The sequence below is a fragment of the Ostrinia furnacalis genome, unplaced genomic scaffold, assembly GCF_004193835.3.
Source record: "Ostrinia furnacalis isolate ACB-3 unplaced genomic scaffold, ASM419383v2 OfSCF0695, whole genome shotgun sequence".
Taxonomy (NCBI): Eukaryota; Metazoa; Arthropoda; class Insecta; order Lepidoptera; family Crambidae; genus Ostrinia; species Ostrinia furnacalis.
In genome coordinates, this window is record NW_021130934.1 from 135,102 (window position 1) to 152,648 (window position 17,547).

Below are 17,547 nucleotides of genomic sequence, written 5' to 3' on the forward strand. Positions count from 1 at the left end.
TGTGTGCAATGAGTCTGCTCTATGTTTCTACATTGTGCACTATTAGTAAACATTACTGAATTCTAATTGACACTTAGATAGATCAAATAATATTTAAACGCAACATACGAATTCTCCTCTTAATACCATGATATTGTTTCTTAAACCAATTGCTATTGGATTAATTTTAATCATCAATAAATACAGCTATACATACAGGGTGGAATTTTGTAATGCCACCTGGAGGGAAAGTACTCCTAATACTGTAGATAGAAAAATTTACTCAAAGAAAACATTCCCTTATTTTTTAAAAGAAATAGAACTGCATTCAAAGATTTCCGATTTTTTTTCGAAAATTCACTACCATACCATAAAATTTTTTGTAAATAATTTAAATAATGTAAGATTTTATGGCTTTCCTTTCATTTGATTTATCAAGTTTGTTAGAGAGATTTCATCCTTATACTTCACCCTAACGATCGATGCAATAAAAATACAGGGTGTAATTTTTAACAGATGTTAGTTGGCTCGATTCCTGAGTATGGCAAGCAAATTTTTGAAAATATTTGAATGCAGTTCTATTTCTTTTAAAATATAAAGGAATGTTTTCTTTGAGTAAAATTCTCTATCTACAGTATTAAGAGTACTTTCCCTCCAGGTGGCATTACAAAATTCCACCCTGTATACCGGGTATATTGAGAAAGCTTTCTTCATATTGATGAAGATTGTCAATAACAAAAGATATTGATTGATTCTAAAATATTTGTACCTACTTAAATACATTTTGATTTGCCGACAGAATCTAATTACCATGATAAAGTAAACACATATTATAATTCTAAATTATTATTGGTATACTGGTAAGTGGATTTTGAACGATTGTTTTTTTTTAATCTTTATTCACACTTTAGCATCCTTAATTGGGTGTTAGACAATAATTAAGCACCTAATTTGAGCGGTATTGTTTTATAAAAACTATTGTCAAGACCACTTGACGACGTCAAATGGTGCTCGCAGATAACTCATCGTCAAGTTCCAATGACGTTGAAACAAAGCGCCTTTGTGCGCCGGCGCAGGAGTGCTATGTAACTTAGGGTTGCTGAGTTGCCAATATTACATAGACGAAAAACCAATTATGCCTACTATTTTCATTGCAATTCTACAGAAGGATCAGGTTCAGGCCAGTATCAGGCCAGGATCAGGTGTTTAGTATTTTTCCTTAAACATACATAGTCCAGAGGCCCTGAGTGATGCAGGAATTGCGGTCGATTGCTCTTATTCTAATCAACTCTTTTATCTTTGGACAACATTTCTTCTTTGCACACCGGTTGAAAGATCCGGTCCTAACTAATAAATACTGAATTTGAAACTAAAAACGTTTGTGCTTTCTATTTCTTTAAAAATATTCAAGCGTTCGTACAGCCCTGGCGTGTCCCGGCTCACAATGTCCGTCCGCGTGTAATCCTCTCTAAGCCGTAATCCGATCCTCCATTGTGATTTTTTGCCTCGTCTTGGGCTACTCGTCGCGTGACGGCCATTGAAGAAGTTAGCCTAATTGTCTGGAACAATTCGATCAATTAACCGACTGAATTCATATTACAACGTCAACAACGATTTAAAACTTTGTTAACTATTATCTACAGTAGGTTTATGTTAACGTAACAAAGTTTATTGATTTCACTTCAAAATCTCAATTGCAGCTCTGATACAAATCTTTTTGCAATCCATTCATTGTCTCAGTCTTGCACTGAAACAAATCAAGTAACGCTAACATGTCGACTGTTACTGTAGCAACTACATGACCCAACGTTAGAAATACAGTTCACTTGTTTCAATGACAATACCAGGAAACCATTTCCCACCCCAATCCCACAATTACACGTCACTTTCCACCGTGCGCGGGCGCAACACACTCGCTCGCGCACCACTTCCCCTGTTTATTTACGGTGTAATTGAGGAAGTCTTTACGCGCACAAAGAGGTTCGCACCTCGAGTGACAGCGGCGCTGCTCGTTGCGGTCAAATTAACAGCCGACACGAAATTATTATGTGCTTAATAACATCCGACGTGTGAATACGTAAGACGTGGAAGCTTTTACCGTTGCTGGTCGGAATAAACTAATAGAACTAATAATTTATTTCATGATTAATACTGTAAAGTAGTAATAAAAGGAATACTTATTAAGAATGCTATATTCGATTGAATGCGTAATAAATACGTGTTTATACCTAACTTTTTCTGAGCTTTTATTAGAGATATCTTACAAAAGCTTCAGATTTTCCAGAACTTTACTTTCCAGTCAATCTAAGGATGCTGGTACAGGCAGCCCTCATCTAAACCATCGGGAGAAACCACCACAAGAAAATCCATTTTTTTTAATACATTCTTTGAATAGTTGCTTAGTATACGTAAACAGCGGTTATTGTTTTAGTAAAAGATTGTTGACTCAAAATATATTTTTTGTACTTGATAGATAAAAGCATATAGCGCAGCATTTGATCGTCGTTAGATTCGGCGCAGCAGCTGCGCGCAATAATAAGAGCGCCTGAATGGTGCCTCCGCCATTGTCTATCGCGAAATTTGATTTGACTTGATTTGCGCCGATCGCTTTGTACTATTGGGGTTCTTGTTGCATCTTAGGAAATCGAATATACCAGCTGAAACTGAAACTTAACCCCTTCAAGCTTTAGGTATGATGCAAGGAATAAACTATGTGTCGGTATAGTCTTAAAAAAACTATCAACATTCTACTAACATCATATTATTATTATTATAACTTAATGAGTAGATACTTGGTGTGAAAAAACTTTTACCTTATAAATGTCCTTATTTCGCTGGTTTAGGTTTCAGCAACAACTCTGTATTTAGCACAGCAGATAGCAGACTGTTGTGAAAATGTTGATATTTCCTTTATTGGAATTACTAACAACAACAACAAAAACTGAAAACCTGTATACCATAATTAAATACGGAACTCTACATCAAGACAGTAAAATTCGCACTAGTCCTTATTTTTTGCGTCGTCCCGTTGAATGGCACAAAGCGTCTCGGATTCCGCTCGCTTTCTAATTCTAATGAGTCTCCTTTATTGACTGCTTATTGAGTGACAACTAATAAGGGGATAATCATAGGCCATAGCTGCGTTCATACTCCAGCACTCTACATATAGGCGGCTGACAGGTTCTCTTTAGTCATGGCCTGAAATTGATTTGTTGTCTACTGCTAGAGTGTGTAATTTTAGTTCTCTGAAAGTTCGTCGACCTTACATTTTGTTTTGACTGGCTAGATCAGTGCTGTAAAGTAGAGTCGACAACCATGAGAGCCAGTCATGATAATCACCAATTATAACAAAACCACAACATATTTATCATCATAACCTCATGACCTACCTAGGTACTATCATCAAAAATCTGGCGAAACGATCCAAAATTATTTCATTTTGATAATGATGAGGCCAATTTAGCACCAGGTAAACGGCTTGTAATCGAATATTAAAAAATCGCCTAACCAGAATTTGAACTAGGGAGTGATATAAGGTGAAATACCTACCTTGCTCTAACATAATTTCAGAGTCGCGTACTACCTGTAAATTAACAAATTTTCTGCATAATTTAGACTAATTAAATTACAAGCTTATCAAAGAAACATTCGTCCGCAAATTGTCTTTTAAGTTCCCTAATTCCGGCACTACACTTGTATTAAGACTGCGCTGAGTTGACAACACCGTCCTCTGGGTTCCAGCCACAGCTCAGACATATCAGCCTGATCATATTACTATCAACCGTCTAGTCTAGTTCAATGGCTATGACGCACATCTACTCTAATACGCTGATTTGTTTTCAAGATAGTGATGGATAAGTTTCTTAGAGAAATCAAAATAATGAACGAATTATTACTTTTATGAATTACTTCTCAGAATTTCAAAAGAAGCTATTTATTTTTATAAATTGACATGTGACCGGAATTCCATATGATCAGGATGTATTGTAGGCCCTTTTCAGGTCACTGTTACACGTCCCAATATACCCCCTAATACTAGCTTTGAGCTCCAGCCAGCTTTTGATTGATTAATCAGAGGTTTCTTATAAAATAAAATAAAATTATAAAATTCTCGTGAAGTGTCAAATAAAATCTCTCAGTGATTAAATTTTTGCTCAGAAAGACAGGCATGAAACTCTTGAGTGTTAGTGTAGCTGGAGACTCAGATTGCACCGGCCGTTGTCACCCAGCTGTGGTGGCGGCTCTTTTAAATTGGAATTCCTCCGAGTGCTTAATTGTTTGGCGCTTAATTAATGTGGTTCTTCGTTGCAGGGTTCCCGCAAATCAAGTCGCCGTACAGCCCTTCCTCGCAGCAGCACCTCACAGGTCAGTCGGGTTTGATTTCATTACCTCTTAATTGCTAACTTTGTTTATTTTATTATCACGGGAACTGTGCCAAGCAAGAAAGGGAGAGAATTCTTATGGACTTGGTAATTTGTTCTTCACAAATAATATTACCTACTGTCCACCCAAAATCTTGTTTGGATAACTTAACGTAAAAGTATAAGTAATCGCATACCTACCTGGTTTTTATTTCAAATAACTGACTACCACTCATTCACGTTTTTCATACATTCACCAGAAAAACAGACCTGCATTTACAACATAGAGCCTTATATGCTATTAATTGAAGTTTTAAAATTATCAGTTTCTTTATAAAAAAAATAGTTTCATTTGCCCGTACCTTTTTTGTATTTGTTCATTGTAATTGATTTCTAAAAATTAATAGTTAAATGACAATATGAACATAACATTCGAAACTCATATTGGGATCATATTTAATGACGCTGTTATTATGTATGTATTTAAAAAAAAAGTATTTAAGTATTACTTATATCCGTTGTCTAGTACCCATAGTACAAGCTTTGCTTAGTTTGGGACTAGAAGCGTGTAAATGTCCAAGGATATTTATATTTATATTATTTGACATTCGCGCTAATAATACGGTTGGCGAAAGATGGTTTCTTTTTAATTCCGTTACAAAATAAACCACCAACGCATCTAAAGATAGTTTAGCAAATAACCGGACCATGAGGACTTTATTAGTACTAACGTATCGTATAAATTATTATATTTGTCCGTTATCTAGCCGCGCACCTAAATGTAGGTAGGCTCTAATATTTGGAGCTGTAATAACTAAACGATGTTGAATGTTTTTGGTCAGTAGCCTAGAATTATTGTTGTTGTTGTATTATAGTTGTATATTATGTAGTTTAGAGTTCTTCAATTCTGTTTTTCAGAGTCTATTTATTAATGCTAAGAGACCTTATAATTTGTAATTAACTTTGCAATAATACCTGTTTGGAAAGCGACATTGTTATAACTATTTTGTTTGAATTTGAGTCGGATCAGGTTATTCTTATATCTATTCCACGTGGAAAGTTTTTCCGTTCATCTACCGCAGTTAGTTCGGGGGCATTGAACAGCTTTCCTAGAAATAGGCGATACATTTGCCCGTGATTTAGGAAAGTGGCTGCGGCGGGGAGGCCCCCACCCCGCCCGGCTTTGTCTCAGTAATGAATCCGCCAAACACCGAACGTCACCGCGCAGCCGCCCGACCCTACCAATACCATAAATCATACATCCACCCACACCCTATCGGAACATCAACTCTATAAACAAACACTTACGGTCGCCATTCCAATGGTTTGCCGACCACAAACAACCTATTCGAAACAACCTTCCTGAAGAATTTGCTTAGGACGTGAGGTTTTAGAAAATATCCTGTTAAATGCAAATTATGGAGGTCGAGATAAAGATATAGCCGGAGGGCCTGAATTACTTAATTATTTAACGAATTCCCTCGCATTGTGTTGTCGGGCGGTGACGTCACCGAGGCTACGCCGCGCTGTGGAAGTGGCTCGCCCTAATATGTGTGTTTTGCAACCCTAGCGTCGCTATGAAAAGCGTTCGGCAGAAACAAACCACCTGCCAACCCCCGCCCGCGCCGGCAGCCATTTGTAAAAATTGCCTTCGCCGCCATTTCTACGCGGGAATTTCATATTTGGAACGCCGCGGGGAGGAATTCGCGCGTAGATTTGACATTTCACCATCATGGCCGCGCCGAGTTATTGTTTATAAAACAATGCATCTCTGATGGCCGTTTCAACTCGCATTGTTTAGCGGAAGACGCCATTTTTAATTTGGAAATTAGGGGTAGTAATTATATTTATGTACGGGGACCTCGGAAACAATGGAAATTATGGCCACAAAAGGCCTTTGGCCTTATTGGCCGAGCTGTAGGCCAATCACCAAAGTACCTTTCACACAAAAGCCTTAATACCAGAAGTAATTTTTCCATCGACGTTGCCTGTTTGTTAATTAAGCATAATGTTGATTGATGTGCTATCTACTGAAAAATACAAACTTCCCACAACACTGTTTGACACACGAACTTTGTTGTCGAAAAAACGTAGTTCCGCAAAGATGTACCAAATCAAACACGACAGGCGTCGACGCGCGACATCGTTAGCGCGCCGCTACAACGTTCTCGATTACACCAAACATTTGGGAAACATTTTTTCTCGAAGACAAGTAGCGACTGTGGTTTGACACATTACGCGCTCCAAGTGTCTCCAGCCAATGAGGATCTTAGCTCATTGTAATAAAGTAGAATGTCGGACACAACGTTTGTGGTAGCATATCAAATGTCAGAGAGGCCGAAGTGGTAGTCGCTAAGTGGCGACTAGTTGTAATAACAAGCAGTATATTAAGGTTGCGGTCTTGCAGCAGATTGGGTGTCAAATGTTGTTTGCTTACTGATTGGAAGAGGATTGTGTTGCTCCGGTTTATTAGTGGCAGGTTGAACAGAGTGAAAGTAAAAATAAAAATGGTAACAGCATTGTTTCCGTAAACAAATCATCCTTATTTACTGACAAACATGTAACAAAAATATCATGACAAGTAGACCATACTTTTAGTTTAGAATGTCTAGCTGCAGCACAAAAAAAAGCAGTTAAGTGTTTCATGTTACTTCAAGCATTTCGTAGATTATCTCATGTTCTTCCCGAATTTCTACTTATGATTTTTATAAGCCTTAAGCTTAATAGGACACTTGTACCTACGTAATTGTTTAATTTCGGATCATTGCTTTGTTTTAATTAAAACTAACCGTGTTTCCCCAATGAGTGTTGCATTAGAGCCGTAACCGATCTCGGCCGTATCGTGGGAGAGCGCCGGTGCGTATTAATAAGCGGGTCCGCGCAATTTCCGAGACTCCGCAAATACAGGCCGCTAATTGACTCGCCAGCGGTGTCGGGTTACGACAAATGGCTCGTAACTAGCGTCCTTTTTGGATCTATTTTGCTCTATCGTGCTTTAGTTTGGACTTCACGCGACACTAAAAATATGCGTTAACATGACAAGGCAAATACATTTTTCAGGGCTGATGACCTGGTCGCCGTGTGTCGCGATCCGCAAAAAGAATTCGAATACTAAACAATTAGCTTTGAATTTAAGATGGTTTTGTTTAGTCTCCGTTATTGTAGTTTCTCTACAATTTATTCCGCTAACTTCAAGTTACATTTCTGACCCAGAGAAACCGCAATATCATAAAACGATTGAAACAAAAATAAGGATCTTAATTAAAATATCAATAATAACGTTACCTTTTTTATGTTTAGGTATTCGATACACAGGGTTTGTTTAATAAAATGTAGATAAAAGGCCATCTAATCATATTCGCTCAAAGCCGCGTGCTCACGGCGGAACAAACAAACTGAGCAATTATTCTCGCGTTGTCTCTGCCGCGTGTTGCAGGCAACATGAGGATATACATATAATAATAAATAAATAAATAGGTGCAATTATGTTTATGCTGTCTCAGCGCAGAGGAGCGATTTATGCATGACTCATTGAGCGCGAGGATTACATCTTGTTAGCATAAACCACTTGTTTAAATGTATATTTGGATTATCAAAGCGTAATAAAGTTACACAGTAAAGTACAGTAGCATTTTTATTAAATAGTCCCACATTTATAGAAATGTTTACACACTGCTATTTTTATTATGGATCATCATCATCATCAATTCAGTCACAGAATGTCCGCTGCTGAACATAGACTATTTTATATAATGCTACTTGGGCTGATTTGAACCATTACGAGTTTGATTTAGAAATGTTGTTACTTGATGGGATTTCACTAATCTACTTTTAAATTTTTTTTATTACCTACTAATTACAATGATAAAGTAATGACCTCTATCACAACGTAAGCGTAAAACCTAACAAATTAAACATCTATCATCGATTAATGCGCGTCATAACATCATACACAAAAATGTAGAGTTTCAAATGATATCGTGTGTTTTTAGCATCGTGTTTACTAATTCGTCTACCCGTTATTGATTAGTGTGTAGGAAAGAAAGCTATAGCATAACGCTATAATCGTCATAAATCCATGTGTTTCATTTCACATAACCCACGCTCAGCCCTCAACACAGTTACGTAGAGTAGAAACGAATAATGTAATCATATTTCCACCGTCTCACGCCATAAACAAGCAGCCCTCGGTCCAAGTCAACTCTCCCCATTGTCGTCCCCACACTGAAGATAATTTGAGCCAAAAAAACAGCGAGCCCGGCGATGCGGGAAAATATAATGGCCTGGCAATATTACACTTTCCACTTCCTCAAGACGCGGGGTGGGCGGGGCCGCCCGCCCTGGACACCCAACTGCTACTTAAATAATCACGTATTGACTTTTTCTGGAGGCTATCTACCTATGTACTCGTAACTAAAGGAGTTTTAGTAAGCTATTCTCTCATGTTATGTTTTATAAACTAGTAACTAACATAAACTCGTGAAGTAAACAAAGAAAATCTTTGTCTTTCATGTAAAATTGTTAGATAGTAGTTAAAATCTGACTGAAACCGTTTTAATTCAACTATCACATGAAGCTAACAAAATAACTATCACAAAATTGAGAGTAGATGCCTTTAAAGTTGCCAATTAGACTGAATTAATGTAACATGAATAGTCATTAGCAAGCAGACACATGATAAGTAGAGTCTTAAAACAAGTGTTAGGCATAAATATTTCTTGCTCAAACCGATTGTTTTGTAGTCTCTGACCAGACTGGGTCCGACTAAGATTTAGATTGTTATTAAACTTATTCTTGACCGATATCAGAGCTGATGTCCATAACACTTATTAACATGCCTTAAACTTTATATTACGTTGAAGATTATGACTGATTCATAATCGACAAACCGTCAACCCCTGACTTCGACTTAGTCATACAAATACTAGCCGCGTCAATGGGCCCGCCATACATAGCAGCCATCCTGCCTCCTCCCCCCCAGATGACAACAATAATATTTTACGATTAGAACAAGGGCCCCCTCCCCCCACCCCGAGGCCACTGATCGTATAATGAATTAAGCACCAATAGAACGACCAATTTGTCTGGGCGCTCCACCAGACGATAATGGACTTAATCTCCTTATAACAAGGCGCTTATAGAAGCACCGCTGAGTGGTTTTGGAAATATCAAAGTGAAAGGCATTAGCAATTATAATAGGCAGTGTCTTGAGGCGAGTGCCTGCTCATTACGTGGTAATTACATCTTTGTGCCTACGTGGCCGCCAGCGAGGTCATCAGTTTCTCGCCCGATATTGGCTGTTGGACTCGAGTACGGGTAAAATGAACTTTGAGGTTTGAGGAAATAATAGCACATATTATAGAGGTATTAAACCGTGTTTGGCACAGGTGACTTCATACGAACACCATACAGTGTATTATGTCGTATCGTAGTCTGATGTAGCTGTATTATGTCTTTGTCTTTTTCAGGTTTTAAATATTAGCCTATATATTTTTATTTATTTCATAGATACTATTCTTCCAAATTAACTAAAAAACCAATCTAACTGTCAATACTTTTACCATAGTATGTAATGTAGAGTCCCTTAGGTATTACGTTTAATACAATTAAAACAAATGATCCATAATTGTACCCATAGTTTAATAAATGTAATCAGATATTCTCTCGTTTCTCGTTTTAATCAGTCGCTACCCCAACATCAAAAGGCAACTTTCTTGCGGAACTCCGATACTTTTAAATAAATAAGCGTCTCCGCAGACCCTCGAGTCATCACAACTACATTCACTCACCAAATTGGACGGTGCAATACCTAAGTATATTCTTACATTCAACAATATCGTTTTCAAAAAGTCAGGGCCGTAACGAGCCCCCAGGGGCGGCCCCCAAAAATCATTTTCCTCTGCCCCCGGCTTTCCCGGCGCGACACGGCGTTTAGCTAAATACGTGATAATATATCTCTATAATATTGAGGGGAAAATTGGACATTTGATATAATGATGTAAGAATATACCGGAATCTGAGGGTGTTATTTGATTGGGATGGAAAGTCATACGTTGGCTCTATTTCAGCTGCTAATGTAAGTTTTTATTCTTATGAAAACTAATATTTGGTACCTATTTGTTTTTAAAGAAACTGGCGGATTCTACGACGCATTTCGTTATTTTCTTTATTAACTGCAACTCATTGAATTTAATATTTTATCGTCACGATTCAGGTGTTCGTGGAAGGCTCTCAATTATTTCCCAACTACGCAAATTGACGTATATGCTTAAGTGGGCGCCTCCTTAGCTCCTCGAAGTGGCAATGAAACAATGGCAATAATTAAACTGTAACATGTTTATTGCGTAAATGCTTCGTTATCCCATCGGGCGACAAACAGACAGACGCGTAGGTACGCCACATTGGGATTGAGACCAGTAAACTCACTCCTCGTTTCACGTTCGTTTCATTTTTAAAAGAGAATCAAACTTTTTTATCAGTTGATCCGCGATTTGTGACAAGCTCTTTTTCGTAAACTTTTAAATTGTATCAACTCGAATTACTAAAAATATGGTACACTGCTTTTGGTTATCACTTCACATTGTTTTTCTCGATTAAGATAACCAATTTCTTGCAAAGAGACATTTAAAGTTCATTTTAGTGACTTCAAACGGCCTGCTGTAAGTGCAAGTTGTTGCCTTTGTAAATGAGCCTGCTGTATCCAACTTATATTGTCGAAATAGACACGCAGCCTACAGTAATTAAGACGTATTGTGCTTTGTGTTTGTTCGAGCACCTGATTACAAGTATTCAGCGAGGTTTCGCCACGGGCGACTGAAATGTTTAAGAGACAATGATGTAATTAATAGTGTAAAAGGCAATCGCCCCCATTCCTTAAGAAAGTAACACACAAATAGTTTTAATTATGGGTAAAGTGTGTATAGTTGTGACAAAATGAACTATTATAATGTTATCAATTGAATCTGTTTAAGTTTTCATAAAAATAATTTCAATATACAATAAACGATAAATATTACTACAAAAATCTACGTCACTAAGTTACTTACAATAGATTAATTAATAGAATAGTTCATAATATTGTTTTGTTTGCAATTTTCCCTTTGTAAGTTTTATGCGTCCTATTGTAATTTATAACCATTAACACTGCCATTACGATAAAAACGTGGGCTAGAGTAAGAAAAAGCTGCTCAAAAAACTTAAAATTTTCAGTAAATTCAAGAAGTTATATAATAACAGTAATATTTTACTTTGTAATTTTAAAACAAAGTATCAGTCCATCGAGCTCTACGATAGTCAAAGTTGGAAATAAATCAAAATGAGTTAACAAATCCTAATGAAAAAAGTAAGTTTTCCCATCTCGACTGGATCCACGAACATTTAATTAAAACTCAATTACGCCAGTCGCACGGCTAAGTTTGCTTTCGAAAACGTTTTGTTTTGCGGATTTTAGCGGAACTAAAGTGTGGTAATCTTTGTTTCGGGGGGGTAGAGAGTATTTTGCGCGGGCAGCGCCACCGCGCATTGTGCGAGCGCAAACAAGAGCAAAACTGAGAGATCATAATATCTGGATAAAGACGCGCATTATGTTCGTTCCTCGATTTTTGTTAACACCTGAGGTAATGCGATCCGGGTGTTCGCGTTTTGGGCTAACTTGTTGAGGAGCTCGCCCCTTGAGAGAGTTAGGTTTAGTCATAACCTCGCTTTGTCTTCGGCTGAAGAGACTATGATGATTACGGCCTTAAAAGGAAACGTATTTTGGAAGCTCTTGAATTAAGCTAAAAATAAAACTTATAGACATACCCTTCAGAAGAAGGCCCCTTTGTTCATGACGTAATTTTGACTCTACCTGCTTTCAAACGAATCTGCAGGTTTTGAACGTTATTTAGAACTTAAGTTTTTTTTATATCGCAAATTTTAAGGATGTCGAATCTTATTAACTTTTCGTAAAACGTTTTTTTTTCAACTGATTTCAATTTGCTCTAATATTAATAACTGAGCTCCACATTTTTTTTGTAAGATAGCATCATTGAACTAATAAATTTTATCCTTACTCAGTGATGAAAATTCATCAAGTACTTTATAAATCATCAATGACCAATCCATACTAATTACTCGTACTAGCATGGTATAGATTTCCTTTTTTGTGCCCTAACATCACTAAACGCTTCCATTTATTTATTTTCCAACCTGTTTATTATTTTCTTTATTTTAATTGTGTTGTTTTGTTTTGTTTCATGTACTAGCCGTACGCCAGCTGTACTCGGGTATGACGTCGAAAGGCGCAAATTGCCAATTTCTTACTCTCAGCTCCCCAGCGACTCATCGCGATGTCTAATTTGCCCAGAATCCACTTACGCCGCGAGAGACGTGTTTTTCCTAAAGCATTTCTGGCTGTGCCCGTAGGAAGAATGTTTTGCCAATTTAACGCATCTTTGATATGGGAAACGAAACGACACGATCTTATAAACGTAACTGGCATCGTGCATGTACAGATTGCTTGTCGGCAAACGATTTGGCAAGACATTAATACCTACGTAGATACCTACGAACGACTCAAATATTATTCAATACCTCTCATTTGTTACGGAACACTACAAGTGTAAAGCTTAAATGCATCATTTCCAAGTATACTTTAAATATAGTCAGGATAATTTCTAGGGTTTGTTACAGACGATGACACATTAAATCTATATTTAGCAAAAAGCACTTATTTCAATTACATGTGACACACATAGGGGAGGATATTGTTAAGTAGGTAACTTTTTGTGCTCCATAGTGTGCTTGATATGGCATCGCCTGTACCTACAAAATATACCACAAATTAATTAGTTCCTAATTTAATTAATTTCAGTTAACTCCTAATAACTTTTCTAATCAAGTCCCATTAGGATTTTTACTTGTTTCTAAATTGATTTTCAATATTGTAGGTACGTTCTAGTTTATTTGTTACCGCTTCAGCTTTAGTATTTCCAAGACTACACCAATATGAATATGTTACATTCAATAAAGTTTGTCGAGACACCAAATATTGTCGCGTAAATTGAGTCTCAGTCAACAGTGAGCCCTCAAATATAATGTATCGGATTCGTCCGCGGCGCATATTGGGCCAATCTCGGCGGGATTGCCAATCGCGGCCAATCTCGCGCCGTCGCGGGATTGCATTTGGGATCTCACACTTGTCTCGAGACGCGATGTTTATTTTTCGACGGCAGATCCGCGCCACACCGCGTAACCCAATTTGACTGATCTAAAATGGAAAATCCTACGTCAATTTGCACCGGAGATTTCTCCGGGCTCTATAATTGCGCTAGTCTTTATAAATATTCAGATGGTAAGCAAACTAGAACTTACCGAATCAAATATTATCCCTGACTTCACATATTTATATGATAAGTCGAAAATCTTCAGATGTATTTGTACCTATATTGTGTGTCGTATTGTGACAAATTGTTTGAAACATTTGGAACTTAAAGTTAATGTAACGACAGCAAGGTTATTCACATTCTAAGTAGATTAGAGCTAATCATTCTGACCTGATATTATCACTTTCTATTAGGTGACATAAAATCCTAAAAGCTTCACCGATGTACTTAAAAAGAACCAGTATACCTTCATGTATATTCGTAGACATCTAAAACCAGTCACTTTTGCAGACGGGCCTATATTCTGAGAGGACATTTCACTGACAGAGTCTAATTTTAGAATCATGATCTGAACTCGTTCTGATACTCCTTCTTTTACATCTTGTATATTTGAAAAATCTTGGCGTCTAGACAGGGTACAAAAAGAATTTCCTTCTTTGATATCCGAGCTCGCAACAGTCGTAGTAGAGTTGCTAATATTCTTATTTCCCTTCCTGAGAGGTAAGCACCGTCTTTTTAAACTATTTTATTGAAACTTAGAAGTGCCACGACATCTTCTAGGGGCAATAAGCAAGATAAGCACCGATACTAGTGGAGTAGTAGGGTTGATAATGATTTTATACTACTTATATCACTAAAATAATTTAACTAGGTACCACTTATTATTTAAAAGACATTTGGAATTTAACACCAAGATACTGATTAATTTACGCTGATATGTATTCTTAAATACATACAAAGTTATCATTAGCATATGTTGTTGTCGTCGAACAACGACGTATCTGCAAAATGTTATCTTGCACAAACACGTCTCTGTACTGCGTTTGAATAATCTCATCAATCTATGTTTGATTCTGTAGCTTTGATATGTTTATGAAGTTTGAAAAATAAAAATAATTTTATATAAAGGAGCTACTTTAGAGTAGTTTAATGCCAAAAACAGACCTTGACAGATATAGACATGCGACGTTGTTCGACGACGACGGCCATTTATGTTTTTAGGATCTCCAAACTAAAATCTAATAAAGTATACTTAGCTGTTTGTGAAAATATTGCTTGTAACAGGCAGTCATGAGAGTCAAGAGTACGGTTAAAAAAATTCATAACTATCTTAAAAGCCTAGCTCATATGCTCAGGTCATCGCCCCACCTTCAGGACGTCTCATTAACAATAAATGCTTATCTTATCTTATCTTATCTTATCTTATCTTATCTCATAATGGCTGCGTAGCGGTCAGCTGAATGCGGGCGGCTGGACAGAGGACACGCGCCTCACAGTTGTCTTTTCACAGCTACAGCCTCAGGCTTTTCATTTGTACGAATGAGAGAGACTGTTTGCTTAGACACCTTTTTTCTTTTATAAACACTAGCATTTGCTGTGGCTTAGAAGCTAGTTATGATATCAGATTCAAGCTGATGAAAATATTGATACAAAATTAATTAATATCAGAAAAATATGTTTTTCGGACAAAATATGTTTTAGCTTGACTTTTAGTACATTTTTTAACTATTAGTTTACATTTTGTTAATATTTAACCATTAGTAACAAAATTTAACAATTAGTAGTTACCTATTTTAACTATGAATAAAAAAAAACTGGGCGTGAAGCACATTGTAGTTAATCAGATAGCCAATTAGCAGTGTTTATTATTATGCTTCTTCATTTAATTTAAAAAATAGTATTATTAATTTAATTTCATAGACAATTTTTTGTTGCAGAGTCATTGCCGAATAAATAAATAAACATTACATTATTTTCAGTAAAACAAAACATTGCTCTTGTTTTTGCATGCTACATCTCGCCTCTTACGCTTGGCGCCATCTATCAGGTACTGGAGCAATTAAACACTTTACGAATTTTATTTCCAAGTTTTCTACCTGTTAATTACCTACATTTAATTTTATAGTCTCAATTAAAGATATTGAATTAACAAACATTTAAAATGTTTTATAGAGATCTAAAAAAATATAAGTAGTTTGAAGTGAATTCATAAGACACTGAAATTAAACTCCGTGCTTATCCAATTCACTATTCCCATTATTTTTGCATTTCAGTGTAGAAGACCACGTTTTTTATCGCCAATAAAATATTCAGCGTGTTTGCGTACGGTGACGTCACAATCCAGCGCGTAAAGTGGCAGTGTTGCTCTCACTACAAGTAGCTTTCGTTTCCTACGAGGGACCGACCTCTCTCTACTCCTCTCTACATCCCAGTGTAATAACGACCCTAAATCTCAAACTTTAAGGTATCAAATAGCTTGATAATACAGGTCGTGTCGCCGCATAGATTATCGGGCGAGGCCCCTGTAGTGTGTACGCATCCTTTCCCCATATTAGGCATAAACCACTAGTATATAAGCTTAGGATAATCTTCATTCTACTACGATTAAACCTACAGTGCGCACATCGAACTGTTTTATTGTGTCTCCCGAACGTCACACATTACATGGCGACCCTGCCAGTGCTGCCTATGGGCAGCGCTGCGCAATCAATAAATCATTAAATAAATAAAAAGTGAATTCGCGAATAAAATTTAAAATGTGAACGGACCGAATTACAAAAGACTTTCGTCTACAAATCAAATATGAAGTGAACATTTTTGGTGAATTATGGAGACCACATTTTGGATGGCGTAAGATGAAAGAAATGCAGCCGCGTTAAACCTATAAATAAATGAAGAAATTTTGAAACTGTGCTGGGCGTAGCTGCCGGGTGACGATGGTGCTGGAGGACATTGGCTGACGTGTGAGGATATTTAGCTGCCGGGAGATGCAGAAGGTGCGTGATGATGGATTGGCGCAAAGATCTTAAAACATGTCCCTATAAATTATAAGACTATGCATAGCAAATGACTTAATGTCTAATAAAATATAATTAAAAGTCGACTATAAATAAAATAAAAAACTGTACCAAATATTATGAAAGTTTATAAAAATAAAGGGGCCGGCCCAGTGAAAATATTGTGTAATGGATATTATATTGACAAAATGATAATACATAAAAGGTACCTAATGAAGACTTATTTATAAGCTACGAGTTAAAATGACCGAGCTTAAAATGATCTTATATTAAGACAATGACTATGACTAAACTTATGATTATGAAGTATGAGTATGTAACGGATATCTGATAAGGATAAGGCTTATTGAGTGTGAAATTTTATGAGGAAATGTGATGCAAATCAATATGAATATGAAGTAACCAATATCATAAAGAAGAGTATTAATTTAAAAAGGAATGTTTCTGCCATTTCATTCACCTTTTTTAATATCTATAAAATCAAACACTACTTAAACTATTTAAAATGTCTTTATCAATTTAGTAGTAAAGTATTCTTACAACAAAACAATTATAGCTCCCAATGTATAGGATTATTTTACAATTTACTTAAAAAAAATGGGGTCATAAACTTAAAGAAAATCATAAACTATATTTTTATGATTCTATAAATTTTTAAAGTACCAATTACATTGTTACTAACTTTTGTAAAAATGAAATGATTCGTCTTCGTCTTATTTAGGTAAGCATAGTGATTAATAATATTCGTTATAATAAAATGATGGTTTATAGCCTAATAAAAATAAAAATTGTAACTATGTTATTCAAAATTATCAAAATTAATTATTGAAATGACTATTTGAATGACAACCTAATGATTCATGTAAAATTATTTTTTTATTTTACTGTGAATTTCAATGTTTATTTGTATTTAATTATTNAATAATTGTTTTAATTGTAATTGCCTATATTTCAACTTGATTATTTTACTATTTTATTGGAAATTCAGTTCAGGTTCAAAAGCAGCAGGCTTTTAATTTTTATTGGCTGATATTGTGATGAAATTAT

At 36.2% G+C, this 17,547-nt stretch overlaps 1 protein-coding gene across 1 annotated transcript in view; it reads left to right on the plus strand.

The window, feature by feature from the left end:
- Positions 1 to 17,547, plus strand: part of LOC114349679 (visual system homeobox 2) — a 95,974-nt gene that overhangs the window by 19,671 nt on the left and 58,756 nt on the right. Inside the window, exons 2-3 of the mRNA XM_028300149.1 lie at positions 4,291 to 4,344; positions 12,584 to 12,604. Of these exons, the coding sequence (XP_028155950.1) occupies positions 4,291 to 4,344; positions 12,584 to 12,604 (75 nt within the window). The remainder of the gene's footprint in view (positions 1 to 4,290; positions 4,345 to 12,583; positions 12,605 to 17,547) is intronic.